Source organism: Homalodisca vitripennis, chromosome 4 (assembly GCF_021130785.1).
Source record: "Homalodisca vitripennis isolate AUS2020 chromosome 4, UT_GWSS_2.1, whole genome shotgun sequence".
Taxonomy (NCBI): domain Eukaryota; kingdom Metazoa; phylum Arthropoda; class Insecta; order Hemiptera; family Cicadellidae; genus Homalodisca; species Homalodisca vitripennis.
The window spans coordinates 86235661-86260666 of record NC_060210.1 but is presented as its reverse complement, the minus strand read 5'-3'; the positions used below and the strand labels follow the sequence as shown (position 1 = coordinate 86260666).

The following is a 25006-nucleotide window of genomic DNA, read 5'->3' as shown; positions in this document are numbered from 1 at the left end:
TCCAGTTGATGATGATGTAAGAAGATGTAGCGGTGTCGTGAGTACCGGTGTAACACAATATCCCACCTACTGTATTATTGTCAAGGTCACACCCAACCGCAGTCATCTAACGCTTCTTCTGCTTCACCGCTGGAATGGCCGAGGTTCGGCTGTGTCCTCCTCTACCATCCAAGGTCACCCCGGAACTCGATATGTAAGATCTATCCACTTGACTGCCCACCTCGATGAATACACTATCGATCGCTTATTACCAAGATATCTGTACTTCATTTTATAATACGGTTAATATATGTTTAAAATATAATTTTTCTTCAGGTCTGTTACCTCTTGAACACTCGTAATAACAAGAATATTGTTGAATGAATTACATATTTCAGCTATCAAAACTTTAATACTTTAAATTTATTTGTTGGGATGGAATAAACTCGGTGCATGCATATGTACGTAGAAGTAATGAATATTTTTTTATCATAAATTTTTTATAAAATCTCCTAATTAAAATTAAAGCATGTATCACATGATCATCGATCGGATATTTTTTTTGTCATCAATTTAGGAAGGTGGTTCTTAGAGATTACGCGAAAGTTGTCCTAACTAACCGTATAGTGGTTCACATTTGATCGAAACATAGCACAAGCAATTAATTTCTTTAAGCACTTCGACCTCGCTGTAGTGTTGGTCAGTAGAGACCAAAATATTTCAAGAATATAGTTAATTATCTATGTGTCGACGTGGTATAAACAGGAAAACGTTGATACTAATCAAAAATTACATGTCTTACTAATAATTGGTTTAATAAGGAGCATTTAATACAAACTTGCTCTGACCTTCCTCTTATTACAGTGTATAAAGGAAATCTGACAATGTATATTTTTGTATACATCGTCAGTTTCCTTCCATGCACTGTATGAAAAACTATATTTTGTAGTCTAGGTATCTATACTGTCGAAATGGTGTAAAGACTTTATTTTCAGCTTTTCCTTCGCCGACTTTTTGGATCTCTTCAAACGAACATGATTCCAGATTCCAGGAGTGAAGTCTGACACCATCAGATTCCAGGCGCTGGACAAAGAGGCTTCATTGAATCAACCCTACGAACCCATAACTACGTTATGTGTATGTCATCTCGTTTTGAAAATAAAAATTCATTATTGCATTTCTCACTTTTAAAGTATACGTTAACTTTCAACCGCATATTTTTTATCTTCAATATTTCAAATTGTGATATAGCTTATATATTGGAAATATATTTTTTTGCAAACTAAAACAATTATTGATAGTGCAATATTAGTTACATATCTAAATTCAAACAAATACATGATTTTGTACCAAAACGCCTTTTATGTGAAATGTACTGATTCGGAATCAGCCTATTAATGGAAAACGTATATAGTCAACAAACTGAACGGCCCAAGAAATGGAATAGAGAAGAATGTATGTGAATGGAAATAAGAGCCCCTTAGCACAGAAATGTAAGTGATTTACAAACAAGTGTGCAGCTCCATATTACCTGTTAAGTGTTTGCACCTTCGCTCTGCAAATTGAAAACATCGCCTTTACCCGGATTGGTAACACTGTCCTTGCCACATACGGGTGTCATGTACTACGTGACACAACTCCTGTAAGCTCGGTGTGTCACCCTGGTCGGCCTTGTCCACTGTGCTGAATTTTAAATCCAGAGTAAAGAATAAGAAACTGTCTTTCTAAACATTTTTAACTTTCAGGTAAAATCCAGAACTGATACGCACAAGACTTCTTGTGCCCCATGTTCAAATATTTCATTCCAAACAAAACATTCCATTGAACATTAATTTTACAAAAAAGAGTTTTATTGGCTGAGCGTCCGCGAAGCCTATCACTCAATGGGGCTGAAAAATACCTCGAATACGAACTGAACTATAAGATTGAAACTTTTGAAGCTTAATTTCTATGTAGGCGACACTGAGTATGATGATGATGGATGACTCTCCATGGTATTGGCTGAGTGTTAAAGAATACCTTTACACTGGTTTTATCGGTAGCCATGCTGGTAACCATAAAATAGCATAAGGAATACTTTTTAAATAAAGCGTACAAATATATGAGATTTTATTATGTGAGATATTAACAAATCTAGTATAAACTATACTGAAACGTGCATCATCTTTTGGGTACTTGGTGAGTAGACTTTTATTATTAAAACACTGGTAAGAAACCAAAACTAATAAAAAAATGTGAATGTTTTATATAACAAGATATTTTGAGAAAGATTTAATCTGTACAATTTTAAATTTTACTTAAAACATCATTTCTACATGTGCAAAAATGAAATCTATGATAGTGCAAGAAAACATAATAACAAAATAATAGTGTAGTGTTTGTTCGTCAAAAAATTAAAAACATTTTTCATGTACTCGTATTTCTGAACTAGCATTTTGTGCGCCAAACCATTATATTTACAAATTACTTACATAATATATTACGTAGTATATTATACGGCGAATAAACGACACAACAGAGAAAATTTTAAATTGTAGTTTTATCCTTCAAAAGACTTCAGTGAATTCAGTCGTTATACCCTTGTCGTTAATACATTCACTTTGGAAGGATAAGGTTATGTTTGTATTTAAAAATCGTGTAATATTTTTAAATTCTTGCAGTTGTTTAACTGATAATAATACTAACACATAATAATAACCTTGCAAGTTAGTTCTGTTTGAGGGCAAACGTATATTAATGATATATAACCGAGTTTCACAAAAACCCTATCATCTATCTTAACTGTTTAACATGTGAGAGTTCTCAAATTTTCTTTAGGGTGTTTACGATTAATTAAAGAATCTTCCCGTTTTTCTCAAAATGTTATAGATACCAACTAATAAATCTCATTTTAAAGATCTTGATGAGACAGAACCAACGAAAACCAATTTTGTAACACTTTATCCAAAAAAGGGCTGTATGGACACACGTAAAATCCAAACTTCAATTGTACGTAGTGCTGGAGAAATATTTGTTAACTATAACGCTTCTTATACTGAGATCTCTAAAATGAGATTGTACACAATTGATTTACTCTTAAAGGATTTTTATTTGCTTCCTATTCGTGGAAATGAGAGAAATCCATTTAATAATATCCAAGTTGGTGTTATTGTAAATATTCCAACGGAAGGGGGGGTTAGGCGGTATACTAAAGATTGCTTTTATTACATTACATTATATAACTAATATTATAATATGGACAAAACTGTATTAGTTTAACATGTATTGACTGAAAATGGCTCTCCACAGCAAGGCTAAAATATTTGAAGAGTATAATTGTGTAAGCAATGTTTCTACGAGATTGGAACCAGAAGAATTTGATGCTATTAATCATAATGGGCTCATAAATGTAAGAACGATGATAACTGAAATAACTGGAGACTAGCTAGCACTTGATAACTTATCCTCATGCTAGAAGGTTAATAACAATTACCAATACATTATAATTTTCTGTAACAAAGTTCAGTTGTTTTTAATAATTCGATATAATACAGTTAAATTAACTCCTAACCGATCGAGAGAAACAACTGTAGATGAAAACTACGTTCTTCAGTAGCTGGCCCAGTTATTTGAACATAGTGCGCTACCTGTTGGAGATAGGAGCAACCAAATGATTTATTACTTTATATCGATATAATGGAGTAAAAACTCACGGAGTTGCTAGAATGTCCAACAGATGGAGCACATTGTTCATGTACTTTTCTTAAGTTAATTTACCGTTATAAAATAAAGGATTTAAAACCCCTAAATTTTGGAGTAGATTAAACATCTAAAATTTATATAATTATGTATTAATATATTAAAATATTTATTTTATACATGACCAGTTTAACTGCATTGTTTATTCTGTTATTATAAATCCACCAAAAAGTAGCACTTCACCTTAAAAATATGTATATCGATAGTGGGGTAATAGTGTTATCTAAATAGCTTAATTAAAGTAGTTTACGCATACATTTCATTAACTTTAACTACATATCCAGCTGCAGTGAAACTACTTAAAATGTTACTACATAAGAACAATGGTACAAATCTTCAAACACTATTACGCCTTTATTTATGGTCTTAAAATTACGGAGAATTTGTAATTTAAAATCTATTACTACTATGCATCGAAACACTTCTTAATTTCTTTTTGCAAAATATAAACTTGAAATATTAAAATAATAAAAAAAAGGTTTGGGATGTTTTGGTCTGAGTAACAGATAAAAATCAAAAACTAAAATTGTGTGTTTGGAAACGTTTTAATGATTTAAAGTTAGACACATATCACAACTTTACGATTAAAAATGTAAGATTGTTTGAGGTTAACATGGTACTTATGAGGTTAAAATTAAAAAGCCCACCAGTACACTGTTTCGTGAAACAATAAAATAAGATTCTGTAATCGTCGTTCCGATAAGTGCAGTTCCAATGCATTTAGTTTTATTAGGAAGTAACAGTCTGCATTTCTATTAAAGTGTCATAGTTAATAAAAATATTACATCTGTATGTTTTGTCATTTTTGTATACACAAGAATCATTAATATAATAATTTCTTTTGTTAATAAAATACACTCGTTTCTTTTCCGCTATAAGTTATAATTTATTACTATACTATGTTAAATTCCACATAACAAGTATTTATTGCCCTCGATATTTAAGTAATAACTTACTGAAAATAATTTACAAAATAATTTAATTTGTTGGAATATGACGGATTTTACTAACAGTTTGCTCACAGGCGTTCAGAATACCATCTCTTGACATAAAAGTATAGCAAAATGCGTATAAGCTTATTGAAGGCGTTCTCAGTACTATTTATATAAATGTTAGCTTTGCATGTGATAAAAATAATTGGTTTGTATGAAAAATAACAGAAGGTATTTATAATTAATGTGCCTTACCTTTATCAAACCGATGAAAATTTTGTATAATGAAGAATAATTTAAAAATATTGAACACTACACAATTAGGTCGCAGTACACAAAATGGTTCCCGAGCTATCGGAATAAAAGTAGTTTTTAAAACGAAAGAAATAACACAAACCGAAGGGTATTAATCTCGTGACCTGTATCAGAATCTGAGACGAGTTACTACTAGGCTACATACGATTATAAAACATATAATTACATGTAAACACGAATAATATTGGAATAGAATCGACTTCATCATTGTTCGAAATGAACGAAAGCCGCATGATGTTTATTAAATAATTATATTGCTTAAAAAAATATATATATTACAACTCAAATAAGTGAACAGATAATTTTTATAAAATTGGCTATAAGTGTGTAGTAGATTTCCGATGATGTTCAAGAAATTGGAAAATTGAACATTACATCACTAGATCTTTGGTTCCATAAAAGCCTCAAGAGTGTACATCAAACTAACTCTGAAACACTAAGTTCCCATTTCATGATATCTTCCACCTTATGTAAAGTCCCTGATTTTAGAAATTCTTAGACTCCAAAAACATTTATTCTCTAGCAGCTCCTGATATCTGGTAATCCCTGGCCTTTGGGAACTCACAGGCTCTAGGGCCTTCCGATCTTCGGTAGCCAGGGCTATTAAAAAAATTCCAGCTCTGGCAGTTCCAGGCATTTTATAACTCTGTTCAGCTCTCTTTCGATAAAAATCTATTCTTTATTACGATTAATACCGTAGACCGTTCATGCCAATGTGGTTAAATAAATTCGATCAAAAAGAGTTTATAACAAAATCGTTGGTTTTGATCATATGGTTCTCTCCATTTCTCCCAAATGGCGCCGAAAATCTATGCTTGGTTAACATTAAATCATAAGGAAGGAACTTGCCAATGTTGGTTACAATCGGTTCAACCACAAGATGTTTAGTGTAATTGTACATATAATAGATTTGGGCTAAGGACTGTACCCACTTTATTGGTTAATTATTGTTACGTATAAGCTAGAACCAATTTTGGTTGTAATATACAAAAAAGCAAGACATATTTAGTATTTGTGTATAACACGGTTTTGGTCTACAAAGCCTAATGTAGACTATCTTTGTTTATCATTGGTTCTATAAAATATTTAAGTAAACTTCGAATAAAATACCATAAGGCATTCAGAGTAATAAAATTATTAAGGATTTGATCCTAAAGTTACGCCCCCTTCTCTAAAAGGGTTTTAAACAGCCTTCCTTAGATAACAATTGTCCGATAAAACATTCGAACTAATTCTGTTTAAAATACATGCAACCGCAAAGTTGGTAGTCGGTCTGTGGGCTCCGGATCCTTGCTTTCAAAGCCTATAGGTTATAAGGTATAGAATATTCACGTCAATTTTGGCTGGAATCCTTCCAAATAAAAGGCGTCTAACGTAAATGTTTATGGTTTTTATCCTAGGGATCCGCCCTCTTGTCTAAAAACGTACCGAACAAACAATTCAGGGTATAGAATATATTTATTATGTAGAATATCCATTCCAATTTCGTTTAGTAAAATTCCAATGACAATGCTTTTAAAGGGTAGTGGCTTATAAAATATTTTGTACACCCTAACACTCTACGAGCTATTAGCCCCAAGAACAAGCTTGATATAAATCGTAGAATGTTCATACTAAGTTGCGTAAAGATATATTAATAATTGTGGGTATAAATGTGGTGATACACAGCTAGGGAATGTTTACTGCAATATATCAGTATCTGCTATATAGCAAGGGATTCCTATCTGCAATAGGTAGAATGTAAATCTGCTTAAAACAAATGAGGGTTGAGTTTACCAAAACGATTTCTACTTTTATAATATACCAAAGAAATTATGAAAGATTGGCATAGTACTCTGTTATTCATTAATGCTAGTATATTGCGTAGACTAATTAGAAATAAATAAAAAGTTAATTTAAAATATACATGTGTATTGCCAACCACTATGCTACTGGTGACTGCAACTTACAACTAATTGTGGAATCAATTAACATTTTTGCATAGCTAGTTTCAATATACAATTTATTAGAACTGTCTTGGGTCTTTTTCAAAATCTGTAATGCTATTTATGCATTTTTATGGTAAAGACACATTTGAATTTCTACATTGTTTGCTTTACTATTCTATTATTTGTCGTTGTTTTAGAGATAATACTGATGAAATTATTAATTTGAAGTTTTCACTACGTACTGAGTACAAACGACCGATTCGCCATTGTACAATAAGGGACCTTGAATATTTAACAGTATTTGCTCTCAAACACGCTCAGACATTACACGATGCTGTCTGAGTTCTAGCCACGACAGCTGTAAATTAGAACCGTACGGAGCACGAAAAGTGTCAGGTTGGGGTGAACTGGTCTGCAGTACTCAGAGGCAACGTCACGACTGGACCAGGGCAGCAAACAAAGGAAGCGGCGCTAGAATTATTCTTGTGTTTATCACCCATCTTCTTTCTCCCTGGAAACAATAAAACTGTCTATATCCTTTTAAATACTCCGTATATCATGTTGACTTGTGGTCCAAAAAACAATATGCTCATCTGATGACATCATTACCTTTAGCACAGTTATAGAGGTAAAGAGAGCTGAATACAGAATGTGACAGAGTGAATCTTCACCACTATAGTTCACGACGATAGTTCAGTGTAATCTATGCCCAAATGAGACACTGAAAACAGAGGTTCGTTCTTGAGTGAGCCTTATGACAATTACAATGAGAATTGATCATCCGAAATATATTTTAAATGTATTTTTTGCTGCAAATGTCAGTTTTGAAGTGTAAGGTAGATTTTATGTATATATTTTTTTACGTTTAAAATATTTGTATATTGTTTTTTGGACTCTTCCTATGAGCAATACAGTAAAAGAGATGCCAGAGACGTTACTATGAAAGTGTTAGTAACATATCTTGGAAGTTTTCGGCACCACCGATAAAAAAACGTACCGTACGTACAAGAAAATTAAGTCTTTAAAATACACCTAACGAGTGGAATTAAATAAGCTCCATTGTTGCAGAGAGCATGCCAACTTGCCACACTCGCTTATAACCAGTGCTGACAACCAGCCAAGTGTGAATATTATTTTCCACACTGGTCGATAACGCTGGTGAAAATATGTAATATCAGCAGACAGCGAATCAGCCACGTGCGAATGACCCTTTAAAGCTGGCCCTTTCGGTCTCTATCAAGTTGTTAGATTGTAAAATGTAATATTTATATTTTTGACAGTTGGTATTAACGGTACCACGCTAGAAAAACTATCTGAAAAAAGTTATAGTTTCATATGTTTAACCTTTTGAATGCTCTTCCTTGTTAACCTCGAGCAAAACTAGCGTGGTTGATGATCGATTTCTATCTTAGCAAAATATAACGATTTCAAGATAATCAGGTTGTATGCTTGTACATTATAAATTCGCTCTTGACTCCCATACTATAGTAATTGAACATATAAAATTCATAAAGTATCAGAAAAATAGGGTTGAGGCTGTTAGATGTCCGGATAGTGACAATAAACAGTTGTATATAATCATTTACGCCCGAATCAAATTGTTCTCCAAACTTGTGACCTTCAAAGTAGAACATACTAATCTTTAAGCTTGATAATCTTAGTTGTCTACGTAATCCATAATGGTAATGGAAAAAAGATTTCCTGCTTACTTGATATCATTGTGCCTGACCCCTGACATAATAGTTCAAAAAGTGGTAAATCCATCACCCATACTTGGAGTGTGAGGTATTCCTTAACAACTCATCCTGCCTGCACCTGACTTTTGACCTAGTGACTTTCAACAGGAGCATTACCCTGTAACCTTATATGGATGACTAGACGTTCCTAAAATGCACATGGTCGATAAATTAAACAACAGCGATTGGGAAAGAAATTCTCTCTCTCTCTCTCTCTCCCCTCTCCCCTCTCTCTCTCTCTCTCTCTCTCTCTCTCTCTCTCTCTCTCTCTCTATATATATATATATATATATATATATATATATATATATATATATATATATATATATGAATAGTATATGAATGAAACTAATGATTTGTACTGTACAAAGACAAAACAAAGTTAGCACATTTTTACAGTCATTACAAACAATTAATGTATAACATTAATTAAACTTACCACATTATTGAATTACAAAACTCCACATAACCTTACAATGGACAAAAATACTAAACAGTTTAGCTTTATATTACAACAATTTTCATATTCTACCGATACTCAAATTACCCATCGACATAACTAAATAAATGGACGATTATAGTTTACCATTTTAGTCGGACTCCCCCTGACTCGTCGGTCACACTCCGAGTGACGGGTGTGTGTCGACAACTGGGACGGCGGATGCCCGTCTCCTCGTATAATACTTCATTCTATAAACATCGTCTAATTATAAGGAAATAAAAATGATTTAACAGGTTTCCTAATAATATTAAGAAAACTATTAACTTTTAAGTTTTAAGTCATCCTAACAAGTTTTTTTTAACAAATTAAAAACTTTATTCCTTTAAAATGAATTTATTCTTCATAAGTAATTATTCCGCAGAAATAAAATTTATTAATAAAAGTTAAGTGTAAACATAGTTGTAATGAAGTTGGTTGAAAAGAATTATTGGATATTTTGAGTGAAGAGCTTGATTTTTTAGTGATCTTAACATGTGTGATCATTAGAAGAGAAGTCTGTTTCCAAGCCGTAACTAGAGGATCTTGGAGTCAAACGGGGGCGTGCTCATATACCATCATTGGAGAGAGATATATATATCTGCCATTCTTAGCATTAATGAGTCCCGCTTATAGCTACCTCCATCTACTCACCTGTCTCATCTCATTGTACCAGACTTAAAATCTCTTGATAAGCGACGTCTTCATCGTCATCGTCAGCAGCCTTGCCCAGGGGGCGAGATGTTTGCACGTCTGCCTGATAGCTCTAACGTTTGATTGTCGAGAGAAATACCCTTCTCCGCAAGCTGTATCACCGTATTAGGTCGTAATGTTCATAGCCTTCAGCAGGAATGTTACCGGCCATTTGAAATGAAGTGTAAAATGTAACCAAGTATCACTGACTTCGAAGGTCGTAATTGGGAAAATATTGTTCTTGCCCCTTCGTCAACGAGGCTCCATTTACCTACTAAAGTGACGACACCCATTTCATACAGTTACGTCACCAAACACGCTAAACGTAAAAAATATCCTTAAATTATGAAAAAATAAATAACTATTTTTAAAAAGAAAATCTAAAAACTTTTTACAGACAGTTCAATATCAGATGCATATGATTTCAATAAGAGGAAATCCTCGTTCCGTAGGTTTTATGTTCGTTAGGTATTATGCAAAATGTATATATATGTTTAATTTTGTATATTTTTCAAATTTACGTTACATTTGATTCACTTCCGATAGACAAGTGCACTGTTTGCCTTGCTGTTTCAATGAAAACTAGATATATCATAATAGTATGTTTGGGATTTTGACTGCTTTGTTCAATGTTTTAATAACACAATCTTGTTATTGCAACTTATAAGTCATAATTCCCGAAGCTGTCTATGTAATGACTAATTTAATTCTTTAAAAAGTAAATATTTTTATCAAATTGAGTAAGTTAGAATTTTTATTTTAGTAATAGCCCGAGTTTAGAGAGAAATATTTAGAAAGAAACTCTAAACATAGACTTTAAAATTATTATGATTAAAATTAGACTTAATCGTTTTTCTTACTTAGGAATCAAAGTCCAAGCACCATTTTATTTAATAAAATTATATATTGCTAATTCATCTGGACCTATATAGGTTTTATGATCGCTTAACAAATAAAACATAATGACTAAATAACTTGAAACAAGAGGAAGGTACTATCGTCCCCAAACCGAATTGTTCGAAAAAGGGTGGAACTGAGCTAACGTCCCCTTCTTCCAAGGTCACATGGCTGAGGTATTGAGGCTACTATTATTCCTCACAGGATATCGGTTCCTACCACCAATCTTACCCATCCTGTAAATCCAATCATTCCGGAATAAAGCAAAGGTAAGTGCAAATGCAATAGGGCTAAGTGATAACAGGTGTACCTCAGCTTCTTGTATTAATTGAATAAAATGTGTTAAATATTAGTCGGATTATTCGGTTTCGAATGCAGTGAAATTAATTAGTTACCTCATGCAATGAACGGCTTCAATTGCGTTAATGGGAATTGTTAACATATAACTGCTGTCTCACATGCAATATGTGTACCGGAAACTGTTTTATGTGGACAGGTTGTGTCATGTGAACGATTCTTAGGCTTGCTTCACACATTAGAGAGTGCAATAAAATATACGGCCTCGGCTTCCCATGTTAGCTCACAATGGTTATATAATTCAGCGGGTCTGGGCTAATAACCATCCAGGGAACTGTTCTTCATTTAGCCCATTTAAATATATTAGAGATGTGCATGTAATACGGAAAACCATAATGTATAGACAATTTCAAGCATAAATAAATTATCTTCAATCACCAATATTGGTTTTGTCGTTAATGCTATATTTTAATTAGAAAACAGCATTCCCGCCTGATTGTTTTGTAGAAGACATTTAAGAATTATTATTTAAATGAATACGAACATTATTCATGTGGTCGAAAAATCATACGTCTTTGTCGCCCTACGTGTTGGAGAGATCCATTTGCCTCACAGACTAAGACCTCGAATTTTGGAACTGAGTTAGAAATAGACAATAATCAAATCGTGCCAAAAACCGTAGGACTTTTTATCAATACCGTTGATGTTGCACTGTATCGACCTCCCCCCCTGTATTCTGTTGGATGAGATCCTCACACGAGTCAGCGTCCCACGAGGACGAGTAGAATAAGACTTAAAAGGGAACTGTTCCAACCCCTTTCCCCAATAAAAAAACCTTCAAATCCAGGTGACCATAAATAAGTGTTGCTGTCTTGAGTATTTTTACTACAATCTGAAATAAATTAAAACTGAGGTACGTATTATGATGGTTCACCCACAAAATTACTACCCGGAATCCATTACACATTACAGAACCTGAATCGTTTGGATCACGTCTTATTTTACTGAGTAGGTTTTTAATTTCAGTTTACTGTAATCTATATGTTGACAGAAATATACTTATCTAACAATATATGCTCCTCTAGTAGTTTTGAGAATAAAAACGGCAAGTGAAAATATAGAAACACACACTAAAATCTCTTAAACACAAATTTTTGTTCTCGAGTATAAAGGATCCATTCACGACTGTTGGGGCCTAAAATTTCCGTTCTGTATTATAACAATTTATTATAACGTACAAACTGAATATATCAGGTATAAATGAAGACATCTTGGTATTAACCACGTAATTAAAGTATCAGGAATTAAAGCATTTGGCACATGAATAATCGAGATCTCTTACTTTCTTTACGGCATGAGTAAAAACAATGTTTTATACTTCACTAGACCTTCAAGGTCGTAGAGTAACTGCACCAGTTAGAATGTAACATTTCAAGTTTGTTTTTTTCTCGTAATAACTTTGAGTTATCGAACAAGTAAGGACAACATTCGTGTCGTGGTGGTCAACGACTACTTGAAGCGTCTATTTATTTTCATTTAAATAGATTTTATAGGGACATTCACACTCTGGTGCTAGAATAGTTTATTTGCAACGAGCAGAAACAATTAGAAACAGTTTTAGTGTCTATAGTGAAATTACTCTTTTGGTCACTAATCATTAAAACCCATGAAATGTTCTACTTTCGCAACCACATAACAACAAAGCTGTACATAACATTTAGTCCAGACATCCCATAAGAAGACTTCATGTTAAAATGTTATTACTACTGATTTGCACAAATATAGGAAGAAACGAAAATGTATTGCTATACTTATATTATTTTAACGATTTTCTTAGTTTTAAACGTCCATAGTAAAAGAGTTTCATAACAAATTTACGAAGTCTGCGTTAAAACTCGTTAAAAGGAAATCTATCTCAACTAGTAGGACATAGACTAATGAGAGCTTTATACTTAAAATGTTTTTGTGTTTTTTTAGAGTGCAATCCCAGATATACAATAGCCTATTATAAACTTTTTAGTACTTATCAACCATTACGTTTTTCTAAATTTTTCAGCAAAGCCCTACAATTATATATTCTGTACACGGTGGTTTACAAAAGGCAGTGAAGAAAGACTGAAACAGATGGTGAGCTCTCAATGACAGTTATAGTTGCATTATCAAGGTTATCTGGCCGTTACTTGAGACTGGAAACTGTGTAATTATCGATCATTAACTACACTTGTTTGTGAGTCAAACCCTTGTTGCACATATCTCGTCCACCTGACAGTATACTCGTACACCATAAGTAGTCTGGTATATAATTTGTGAACAGCACCTAAATATAAAAAAAATATTCAATATAGAATATGTTAGAGTTTATAAAAAGTGCTTTAAGTATATGGTATTAAGTTTTGTAGTTTAATAAATGTTGTTGTTTATTCATGTCCAAATCGAATATCAGAAGACATTTTATAAACTTGGACAAATAGCAACCGGCCGAATTAAAATACCGCTAATAAACCAATAATGTTAGTCGTTTGATGGTGTATAGAGATTTTAAATATATTCCTATCAGTCTGTCTGTCCCCACAATATCTCGAAAACTAACTAAAACGTTACAGTTGTTAATGATGTCGTGTCGAAGTAGGAAAAAAAACCTTGTCGTAATAAAAAATACGATTTTAAAAACGCAGCTTCGATTACTTCCAGCCAATAAAGCATTTAAATAACAACTATAACATTTTAATTCGTTTCAACATATCGTTTGGATAGACAGATTGATATGTAGATGCTTTCCAGCCTCTAATGTGATAGTCTTTGCTAACGGTTAGCCGATTTGTTCTAGTCCTCTTCCTTCTACCACTGTATACATTTGAGAATTTCCTTATATTAATCTTGTAAGATATTTATGTAAGATGAAAATTACGCGTTGTGTATACTTCATAACTATTAAGCGGTTAAAATTTACACTTAAATATTTAATTTGTGTACTCATGTTTCAGCAACCGTTTGTGTAATAATGAATGTATTAATGACTAAAGGCTCTAATCATATTCCTACTCATTTAACATTTACAACGTTCAAGTTAATCCTAATTAAATGTTTCTTCTTTTATTATTGTAGCCTCATTAAGAGATTTAGTTTATTACGTTCAATTTATGTTTAATTTTTATCGTTTTCTACATAAACGTCAATGGTCTGTGACGCGAAAAGTAACAGATTGCATTATAAAGTAGTTTCTTAAATATTGTATTGCATGCAAAGCTCGGTATTCAATAGTATAATAACTAAACTACTGTATTTTATTTTATTCTATTGTATTCCCCATATTTATTTTCAGATTGGGTAAGTCTGGTGATACTTGACGTAGGCAGGTGAAATTATATTATGTTAACACATCGTTAATGACATACTAACTCACTATTAGAAATTATTTTATTTCTATTTGATATTTTATTCTGTGTTTCTTTCACACAAGAAATGTTATCGATCTATAACGTGTATTAAATATTAATATGAGTATTACATTTATATACATATTTAGCAAAAATACTATATTTCAACAAGTAATATGAAAAAGCATTGAGTGCATATTGTTCATATGCAAGGGTCCCAAATTAGTATATCATCTTCAAATATTTTAAATAGTGTTGTTTAAATAACGTTTATTGGTTGAGAGTTATCGCTCGTTCATCACTTGAGGGGCTAGAAAATTTCTGTCTGTCTACACAATATTCTGAAAACGAACTGACTTATAGATGTGGAGTTTTGCATAAAGTTTCATGCCTATTATATAGGCAAACATCGATTTCGAAGATGACGCATGTCGTCTATCCATGGGCTTTTGCGAAAAAATGTTACATTTGTTTTACGATTAACTATGATAGCAACGAGAAATTCGCAGAAAGTATAAATTTATAAACAAAGTGAGTAAAATCACATGCCACATTAATGAATGTAGCTATAGACTTAATATTTTGCATACAACCCATCGAAGTCTCTTATGTGACACGTCGATTACGAATGAAATGAAACTGTAAAGCAACTCACGTGTCTGGTCTAATTCACTTAAAACGTGAATATTTAAGTGGATTAGGAAGTAATTCCTTCTGAAGTATTCGAATTGTTACTTGTGAGGTGAATTTTTAATCTTTAAATTTTAATCATTATTTATAATTATTAATCATTAATTATTAAAAGTTTCTTATCGAACGAAACTGACAAATTTATTATTTGAATTGGAACACATAGAATACTTTTTAATAGGAAATCAGTAACGAATTATTAATAAGTATTCTCTAATGAGGTTATTAACGCGATATTGGTAATTTGAAAGTAAAATTGAAAAAAAAACGGGTGTATTTTGTAAGATTCTTAATAACGTAAAACTGATGGTGCTTCTGTGTTTGAAGATTATTTTTGACGATGGAAGGATTGTGAAGGAAACAGGATTTTTTTCCGGATATTTGCCATCTTTCAGTGAAACAAGAAATCAGTAACACTACGTTTCGAGATCTGCAGTCTGATCTCTTCTTCAGGTAAATTTACCTGAATGGTAGATGGTAAAATTTTAAATGGTAGATTTACCTGAAGAAGAGATCAGATTGCGATCTCGAAACGTAGTGTTACTGATTTCTTGTTTCACTGAACGATGGCAAATGATAGTGCTTTCTTTGCAATCAGTATTACTATTTCAAATTATCAAATTAATTCCTTTCTATTTAATTTACAACTCATAACTCGTGACGTGTTTGATATCGAATTAAAATCATGTTTGGAATTGCATAGTGCGTTCATTTCAGCTGTTCCGCAATTGTGTAAACTGATAATGAGCAAATTTACAGGAATGTTTAAATTACATTGTTAATTATACTTTCTGTTAAGGTTTTGTACCCTACACATAATAAAAGTATTTCAATTAAAAATAACACCATTTTAATCTTTCATTACGTGCGACATAATTGTTCACACAATGTTTCTTCAACATATCATCATTTTGTAACTACTAAAGACTGTAGCTCCAAATTGAGTGCGTTACAGAATTTCCATCAATGAAAATGTTTGTAATATTGTTTTATGTATTCAAAATTGAAAGAAAAACTCGTATAGAGTGTTCTAAAATATTTATACATCCGTAGTTGTACTGTCATTTAAAGATGATTAAGTACCCCATTTAAACTTTCTGTGGAATTTAGTCGGGTTTTGTATGGCTAACAGTAACACAGTAACACAGTAAAAACGGACTCCCTATAACAATAAAAAGCCAATTTGCATTACAAATGTGTTACATTTATTCATAAGGGATTTATAATGTCCTAATATGTAATGGCTAATATGTCCTGGACATATATAAAGACAACATGCAACTCTACATACTCCCTTTATAACTTTATACAAGTTAAGGAACAATTTATTATGCCAAAATATGAGGCATCGCCTCAAAATGGTGGATGAAAAAAAAGTAACAAAATTAGATTTTTATATTAAACCCGGTATTTTTAACAAATTTAAAAATTAAAGAGCAGTATTTGTTATGAGAAAACAATTTGAATTATATGGGAATATTCAACTGAGTATAGCGTATGTTTAATTTTAGAACAACTCTCACCCATATACCATATTGTTTGTTTATTTAATATAGTATTTGAGGAATACATTTATTCCTTAAGAAAATATGATATGCTTTACTCATGAACATACCTTTACATTTATTAAAAGTTCTTTGTTTGATCCTTGCAACTATTATGATATGTGTTTTATTTATATTTATATCATAAAATAATAGTTACTTAAGTTTTTAAATTTAACAGATTTATTTATGGATATATGTTAGTTAATTACATACCATTTTATATATAGTTTTCCAAGGTTTGTACTGAATAAACTAGAATAATATATGAATGAGGGATAATTATTAACAACAACTATTTTCGGTTTTACGTACAAAAATAACGTATATTTGACTTCAGTATAAAAATTTTTTGGTACCATTTCTGGTGATTTTTTACATTTGAAGATTATATTTACATCACGATTGTATTATCACTGCTGTGAAAAACCCAGCCGGGTCTCAGAGCTCTGGTCTATCTACAGCATGAAGTGGCATTAGTAGTGTCCGTGCTCGTACAGGTGGGGCTTGTAGGAGCCATCGTCATAATGGCTGGCGTCATCGTGACCGTTCCAGGCACCTTCTCCGTGGTAGCTGCCATCGTCCCAGGCTCCGTGTCCAGCACCGGCCCAGGCACCAGCTCCGGCTCCGGCCCAAGCGCCGTGACCGGCTCCGTGGACGAGGGACAGGTGAGCGGCCTTGGCGGCGGCGACCTCAGGGGTGTCGGCGAGGAAACCGGAGGGGGTGACGACGGGGCGGGCGAGGGGTCCGTGGTAGGCTCCGGCGTAACCGGCACCGGCGTAGCCACCGGCGTAACCGGCACCGGCGTAACCGTGAGCGGGACCAGCGGCGGCAGCACCGGAAGCCTTGGCGACCTCGGAGAAATGAGCGGCCTTGGCAGCGGCGACTTCAGGGGTATCGGCCAAGAAGCCGGATGGGGTGACGACTGGTGCGGCTAGAGGGCCGTGGTACCCACCAGTGGGTGCGTAGCCACCGTGATAGCCACCGTGGGCTCCAGGGTAGTAGCCAGCCCAAGAGCTGAGAGCGGACTGGGCCAGGCAGGCGACGGCAACGAACACAACCTGAGAAAACATTAACATTATTTTACATTTCACTGGAGATAAATAAAAGTTTTATAGTGTTTTATAATCAGAATTTAGCGGGAATTAGACACAATTTTATTAGTTTCACTTTAATCATTAAATTGTATCAATTATAAACGAATATACTTTACCATAGGATCTAGAGATTTGAATTTACAAACTTAATGTTGAAAATTTCGGTTTGTTATTTTTATTATAAAAAAAGTTTAATAGAATGGGGTTTTATACTCGTAATTACGAGTGAAACAAGTACACAATGTCCGAACTTTGTACTGATACTCTCCAGGGCTATTAAAATCAATTGCTTTTACTAGATTTAAATAAAGGGGGAGGTAAGCGAATGTTATGGGAATGCAATGTACAAGTGCAGACTGCGCGGAAGAGGTCAAGAGCGCGGACGGTGATCTAGTGACCGCTCCACGCCGACCGTGTGGCCTTGAGGTGACTCAGCATTCCAGGCTGAATGGCGCATACGCAATGGCAACCTGGCCGAGGCTGCATTACATACATGTACAACCTGTCGGGCTTTCTTCTTCATCTCGGTCTTCTGAGTTGAACAGTCTTATTGTAACGCGTAACTGGAGGGCAATTCGTAATAACTTAGCTTCTTGAGAATTTGGGTTCACTACAATAGTTTTATTTTTTATCTGATTGCCATTCTAAAGTAATAAGGATTTGATAGTCTACGTTTTAGATTATTGCAGTCACCACACTCTTAAAAGTGGTAGAAAACAACCTATATGATATAGAGAATAGTACGGCAATGGAAACCGTGAGATGATAAAAATATGTAAACTGAAAATATTTCAACCGATTGAAGATAAATTAAAAACACATTACTACGGACAGTGTTATTATCGACTACTCACGAAATTATGCTTTATGTCGAATATAACATTGATAACTATGTAGTTAAAATATATTTACAAACATTAATTTATGTTTTTTAGTTTTTAATTGAATTTACGTTATATTTGGATATTACTATTTGCCAGTACTATATACAGTATGAAGCAGTTTTTAGTATTATTTAGTTAATACGATTTTTTATGGTAATGTAGGTATTATTAATAATAATGAAATAAATAATTTCCATAATTTGTATTGGTCATGGATAACACTACAAAAACATTATTACTATGACAACAAATTTGAGTGTCATGTCTTTGAAACTAAATCTTTTTTACTGTTTGATTGGTTAAGAAAAATTAGTAATTCGTTTTATATAATTCAATGCCTATCACAACAATATTTTATTTTAAAGGTTAATTTATAAAAAAATAATAAATAGATAGGAAACGTTTTCTTAGAATCGCTCTATAAACTATATTCTATCAAGAATTAAAAAATTATCCTTTGATTTTGATATTAAAGGTAAATGCGCTAGACTTACCAAGACCTTCATGATTGAATGACTGAAGTCGGTGGAGACCTGTGCATTACCCTGGTCACCGCGGCTTATATACTACGGCACAAGGACGGCTACACCCTTGGGCCTTGCTGCTGCATGCTGGACAATGCTAGTTTTTCCTTGGGCGTATTTTCATGCATATCTTATGCTATAAGTGTATGGCTGATCTAGTTGTCCGTTAATTGCTCCTAGTACCAAGATTTCACCGTTATTCTGTAAAATCTATGCAGTAACCCTTAAAGGAAGCCTGAAGAGCCATTACAAATGGTTTTGAGGTGTGATTTTGCCAAGGGGTAGGTTACTGAGATGGGTAACCTACGAAGGTACACATATAAGAAAGTGAACTGATGTTCTGTTTTAATGCAGCAACCATCTTGGCGTACCTCTTCTTTCAGAAAATCGTATTGCTGCAAGTAAAATAGCCAAAGATCATAGGAAAAGATTTTATTTATACTGGAATAATCACTACTTATTCTTTAAAAAATAAAAACATGAAGATTAATTTTAAAATTTAAACAGACTCATTAAAATTGTCAAAATTTGTAATGCTTTCACGGACAGCTGTCAAGAATCATAACCATTATATAAAAGTATTGTTTTTAGTATCTTTTTCTAAACTTGCTACATGTTAAAGAACAGTACATAGTGAGAATCACAAAAAGTTTGAATGACTTGTGAAGTGTAAGTAGTAAATAAATAATGCAACAGAGGAAAACCTCACATCGCCCTGCATCAGTTACACATCTTTATTCAGACGATCGTATACCACACTGATAGTTGCCAAGTTTCTTCCGTGCGTTGGTAATCAATTAGTAGAACATCCATTATTTACTTTCTTGACTCACTATCATCAAAATCACAATAGGCTGAGTGTTAACAAACCCTAACTGCCCGCAGGATATTTCTAGAACGAATTACGCGGTGCACTTCAATTTTGCATGAAGCTTTATTTCTATATATGCAACATTGAGTTCATTTATGATTCTGGTTCTCTATGGGATTTGGCTGAGTGTTAGCGAAAAATATATATTGGTAGGTTATTTCTAAATGGTCTGACGGACTTTGTTCATATTTTGATATTACTCAATGGGCTTGTAAAATGTATCTTACGCCTTTAGTCTGTCTTCTGCATGGTATTTAGATAACTTGAAATTTCGCATGAAATTCAAGTTATCCGAATGGTTGCATGAATGGAAGTTATTCAATGATCGTGCGTGTTACTCCATTGAACTTGACTGAACGTCAGCAAAGTTCTCCGCAAGATATCTTAAGATGGAATGGGGAAAGAAATCATGTGTAAGTTGCATTATAAGAATCCTTTGTTATAACCATATTTATATCATCTTATTAAAATAATAATATTAATAAATATACTTAATATTTATTAATATATTTGTGTTACTTCATGGGTTTAGTAGTTAAAGTTTCCAAAAGGTTTCAACATTAAGTGAAACCATGACGGCATCAGTGACAAAGATCGTATCGAAATAGGTAAGTAAAAACAGTTTTGTTCAAGTAGTGCGTTTTTTTTTCGTGGTATAAGCGATATTTAAATATGTCATATTTAATTCAGGCCACTCTAAGATACCAAAGCGATATACAGACTCAATGAGCTAAGTATGTTTTCAGGATAGGGCTTTATAATAAACAGCAATTTTAATAATACAGTTAGTTTTTTCCAGAACCTAAATAACAATGATAAGTAACCATAAACCATATGATTTCATTCGTCTCGTTTAGCCTTAAATAATATGTTGAGATAATGCAACTGTCGCAAGTGTGTGACCCATGGGACAAAAGTCTCCGCCAATTTGTTATAAATTGAGTGTTATACATGATCAATTCACATTGTGGAAATACGTCCATGCTAGAACAAGCTCATTGTATCAGGAAACATTTATTTAGAATGATTGGTGAGTAAGTTGCTCTGTGACTGTTGAAAGTGCGATTTTTGTAGCCAGTATTTGCGATTTGTAGCCAAATACGAACGGAGAATTCTTTTAGAAACAGTATGAATTGTGTGATGACTCAGGTTTACGATTTAATGATTACTGGAGGATAGTTCAGGAGGTGAGAGAACATTTACAATGTATAAGTACACAACCCATTTCCTTAATCAATTGTCAGCACACTTTTTTGTGGCTGTTGGAATCATAACGTATCAAATGGTTTACAAATATAAAACAAACATTTTTCTCAAACAGTATTTTTTTTTTTTTAGTTAGGTACACTTTTGACCGTCATCTACTCAAATAACATTTATGGCACTTCCAGACAGACATAAACAGACAAGTATCCACTTTCAGCCAAATAGGCGGTTTTTAATTGTTTTAAAATTTCTTTGCTTGTGATATTTTGTTAAGAAAGTTTTATCGTTTCACATTTGTAACCCTTTTATACCCTCCCATTTCGACCTCCACTGAAACTACCTTGGCTGACGGCCAATCAATTTCTTTCTAACGAGAATGTATTTATTTGTAAAAAGAAAACAATATTATGTACTCATACAATATAAACTGGCTATCTGCTCACAGTGTATAAGATGATATGTATCTGATCATGATGACATTATCATTAAGTATTGTTTTATTGGATGAGATCTCTCTTTTCCCGCCTTGTATTGGTTCCTGGCAACTTTACAATAAGCGTTATCGTAACGAAGTCACCTCTGTAAAACACGTAGTTTGTAACAATAATAATTTCCATGAAATATTGACCCAACTCTTCTTGAAAAGAATGCACATGATTCAAGCTGAAATGTGCCAATAATATAGTTAATGATCTGCCAATATAATCCATATGAATGATTTTATTTTATGAAAAGTCTTTAGGTTATTAACGTTGTCGTTGCGTAAGGAGAGCACACTCCAGCTGGAAATACTTGACGAGCCTGTATGAGCAGGGCTATTAAATTCTATGACGATATTTCTGTAGGCAGGTAGAGGTCACATATCTATCGTGTGGGATGTGGTGCAAGGCAGAGAAGTCTTTCAATTAGTAGACCTTGTTGTATATTGAACCAACTATCATCATTGAGAAACGGTGTATCGAGTTTTAAGATTTGCTGGTAATGTTATCTTATGTCTTATGCCGATGGTGGGTCATCATATAATCTTCTAATAGGTAAATTAATGTACAGATGTAAAGAACTCATTTATTACAGGAGATATAAAATAATGTATTGTTTCAAAAAAAACTGCTGTAGCTATATACCTGGTATGGCTTTCAGGACAGGTATTACACCGGCATGGACACAGTTGATACAGAAATATGTTTTGTCACTTAGCTTTTCTTCGTGTTTGCTGTGTTTTATGTGGATTGAAAGTAAAATCAAGATAATATGTTTATTTAATTCCTGCTACTCAATTGTATAGTTACGCTTGCCAGGGAATGTAATTTCAAAAATCTTTAAGATAACAGTGTATTTCTGTGTCCAATTCTAGTTTTTACCAGTTCTGGTGGGAAGGTAAATGCATTCAAAAATGTGTTAATGGATCGGAATAGTTTGTAACATCTGTGTATACCATTGTAATTGAACCATGAAGTTCATTATTTGAATTCATGCTCACTTATCCGTGAAGTTGAAGATTGATTAATATGTATATTTTGCTAGCACCATAAAATGAAATGCCTTTGGAAAAGAGCGTAAGTTATATAGAAAATACCTTTAAATTTTTATGAACGCTTTTTAAATGAACAATCCAAACACCGAACATCACTGACTGCACTGTATCTTTGAATTATGTTCTTATAGAGCAGTCATATTTTACATCTACAGAGCTCTGCCTAGGACCCATTAGACCTCCGCCACCTCCCACTCTTTGTAAGTGGAGCGAGCCAGTTTTTGCTATCCTTAAAGGTAGTACTTGTTCTTGGACTATTTCCAATTAAATTCCTTTATAGGCTGCTGCTATATAACACTTGTGATAATACTCAATCTGCCCTTTATTGTAACCAGTCTACTAGGTCTTTCCATTTCGTCACCGCTATTTCTAATACCCAGTTGGGCATCCTTTGTTTCTGTACATATCATATTAGGGATCAGAAAGTCTTTATTAGCATTGTAGGATGAACACTCTATAGTTAAACTCTTCCAATAATTTTTGTTTAAAATATTAGGTATGCATGAATCTGTTTATCTAATATTTCACCTAAATTATTTCAAACAACCTATGATGTACAAATCCGAGCTGTCTATACAGTATGAGGACTCCTAACATGTGTCTGAACTTTTTAAATAACGGAAATTGTAATTTAAGGTTCCCTATTAGGCGTAATGAGCCTTTCAATGATTGCTTGACTCGGGATTAACTCGTAACTCTCTCCTTTTCCAACTCACAACTCGTCGGAGTTCGTCCTTTTCTGATGTCATGAGTTATATGAAACTCACAACATGTTTTAGCATCCTGATTTGCCTAGTAATTATTAGACATAGGATATGGACGCAGTATTCGTTATCATAACTTGCAAGTTATTGACATGAATTACAAAATTCTTCTTTGGAGCAACGAACGACTTGGTGTGTTTTTAAAATCACTTATTTTAAGGGACCAAGTTTAAAAACTGTATAATCTTTTAAAACTCATAATTTTCATATTTTTTGTGGTTGTTAAGACAATTGGCCAAACATTATATTTACTCTTAATATTGCCTGTAGATAAAAAATTATGTCATTTATTCATTTTTAAACTAATATAAAATTTAAAATAGACAACAATTTCTCATTTTCTATTTTTGTGTGTATTTGAATACTAGTAGTCTTGCACAATATTTAACTGGCCTGAATAGTAAATGAAATTAATTTAATTAATATATTTAGTTTTTTTATATTCTTGGAGATATGACAGACATACTTTCACTATCATTCAACAAAACTTTAAATCTGTATCGATCTCCACATTTATGGAAATAATATATAAATGTGAAGAAAGTCTGATATAATGTATTGGTTTTTATTCTAAATATAATTCAAGGAGTATATAAAAAGTAAACTCAGGCGATTAAACTGTTTAGCAGCTTATAAGCAAAGAAATATATAATTATCGCATTAAAATGTGAATATTCTTATATAAATTGGCGACTATTTTCTACTTTATAGAAGATTTAGTAAAACTATTGGTATTAGTCAGTTTTAATCCATAAGAACAACTTCTTTTTTGATTTTTTTTTGTTGTAAATTTTTTGTGGGGCATGTCTCTTTGTAATACACAATTTTAGAAATTAAAACGCTTTTTTAGATGAAGAATAATAAGGTTATTTTTTATTACTGAATAATAAATATATCGAAAAAAACGGTTGCATGTTTATTGATCTTGTCTTTAAAATGAGACATTTCCTTATTTTATGGCTATATATAAGGTCGTAAAAGTATTAGAAGTTTAATTGTTGTTATGTGGATAAGATCAAGGGCAGCCCTAGCTCTTAACACTTTTTTTGTCCGAAGTGAAAGATAATTAAATGTATAGACATTGACACTATTATAAACTGTATACTTCACATCCTGGCGTCGTAAAACATATTCTGTACAAATACTTACTAAATAGATATTCTAGTCTTGGTAAGGGATCGGGCTGAATGACACCCCGACAGAAAGTATACCGTTATACATTCGGATCTGCTAACCTTGTTAACATTCGTTCATACCATTAATACTGAAATGGAATTACAATAATCTAAATAAAATAACAGTACTTGCAAAATGTGAGTATGACGTAAGACCGCGGTGCTTGGTCAAGGTTATGTTACTTGATGCAGTAAACTCGAGCCAGCGTTTGTCTGAACGGAGAGAATGATAATGCAGCGGAGCGGAAGGTAACGGAAGGTGATTATCTACAAATAGTTCAAGAGCAACGAGAAGTATGCATATGGGAATCTCAATGCTATACCATACCACTACAGCCAATTATTAC

General features: G+C 33.0%; 1 protein-coding gene across 1 annotated transcript; it reads right to left on the bottom strand.

Annotated features, from left to right (window-relative positions):
- Nucleotides 1-16902: 16902 nt before the first annotated feature.
- Nucleotides 16903-19167, bottom strand: LOC124359686 (cuticle protein 5-like). The gene is made up of 2 exons (XM_046812629.1): nt 19080-19167; nt 16903-17665 (listed from the first exon to the last, which is right to left on the bottom strand). Exons 1-2 carry the CDS (start codon nt 19089-19091, stop codon nt 17081-17083), a joined length of 597 nt encoding a protein of 198 aa, XP_046668585.1. The 5' UTR covers nt 19092-19167; the 3' UTR covers nt 16903-17080.
- Between the last annotated feature and the right edge of the window lie 5839 nt (nt 19168-25006).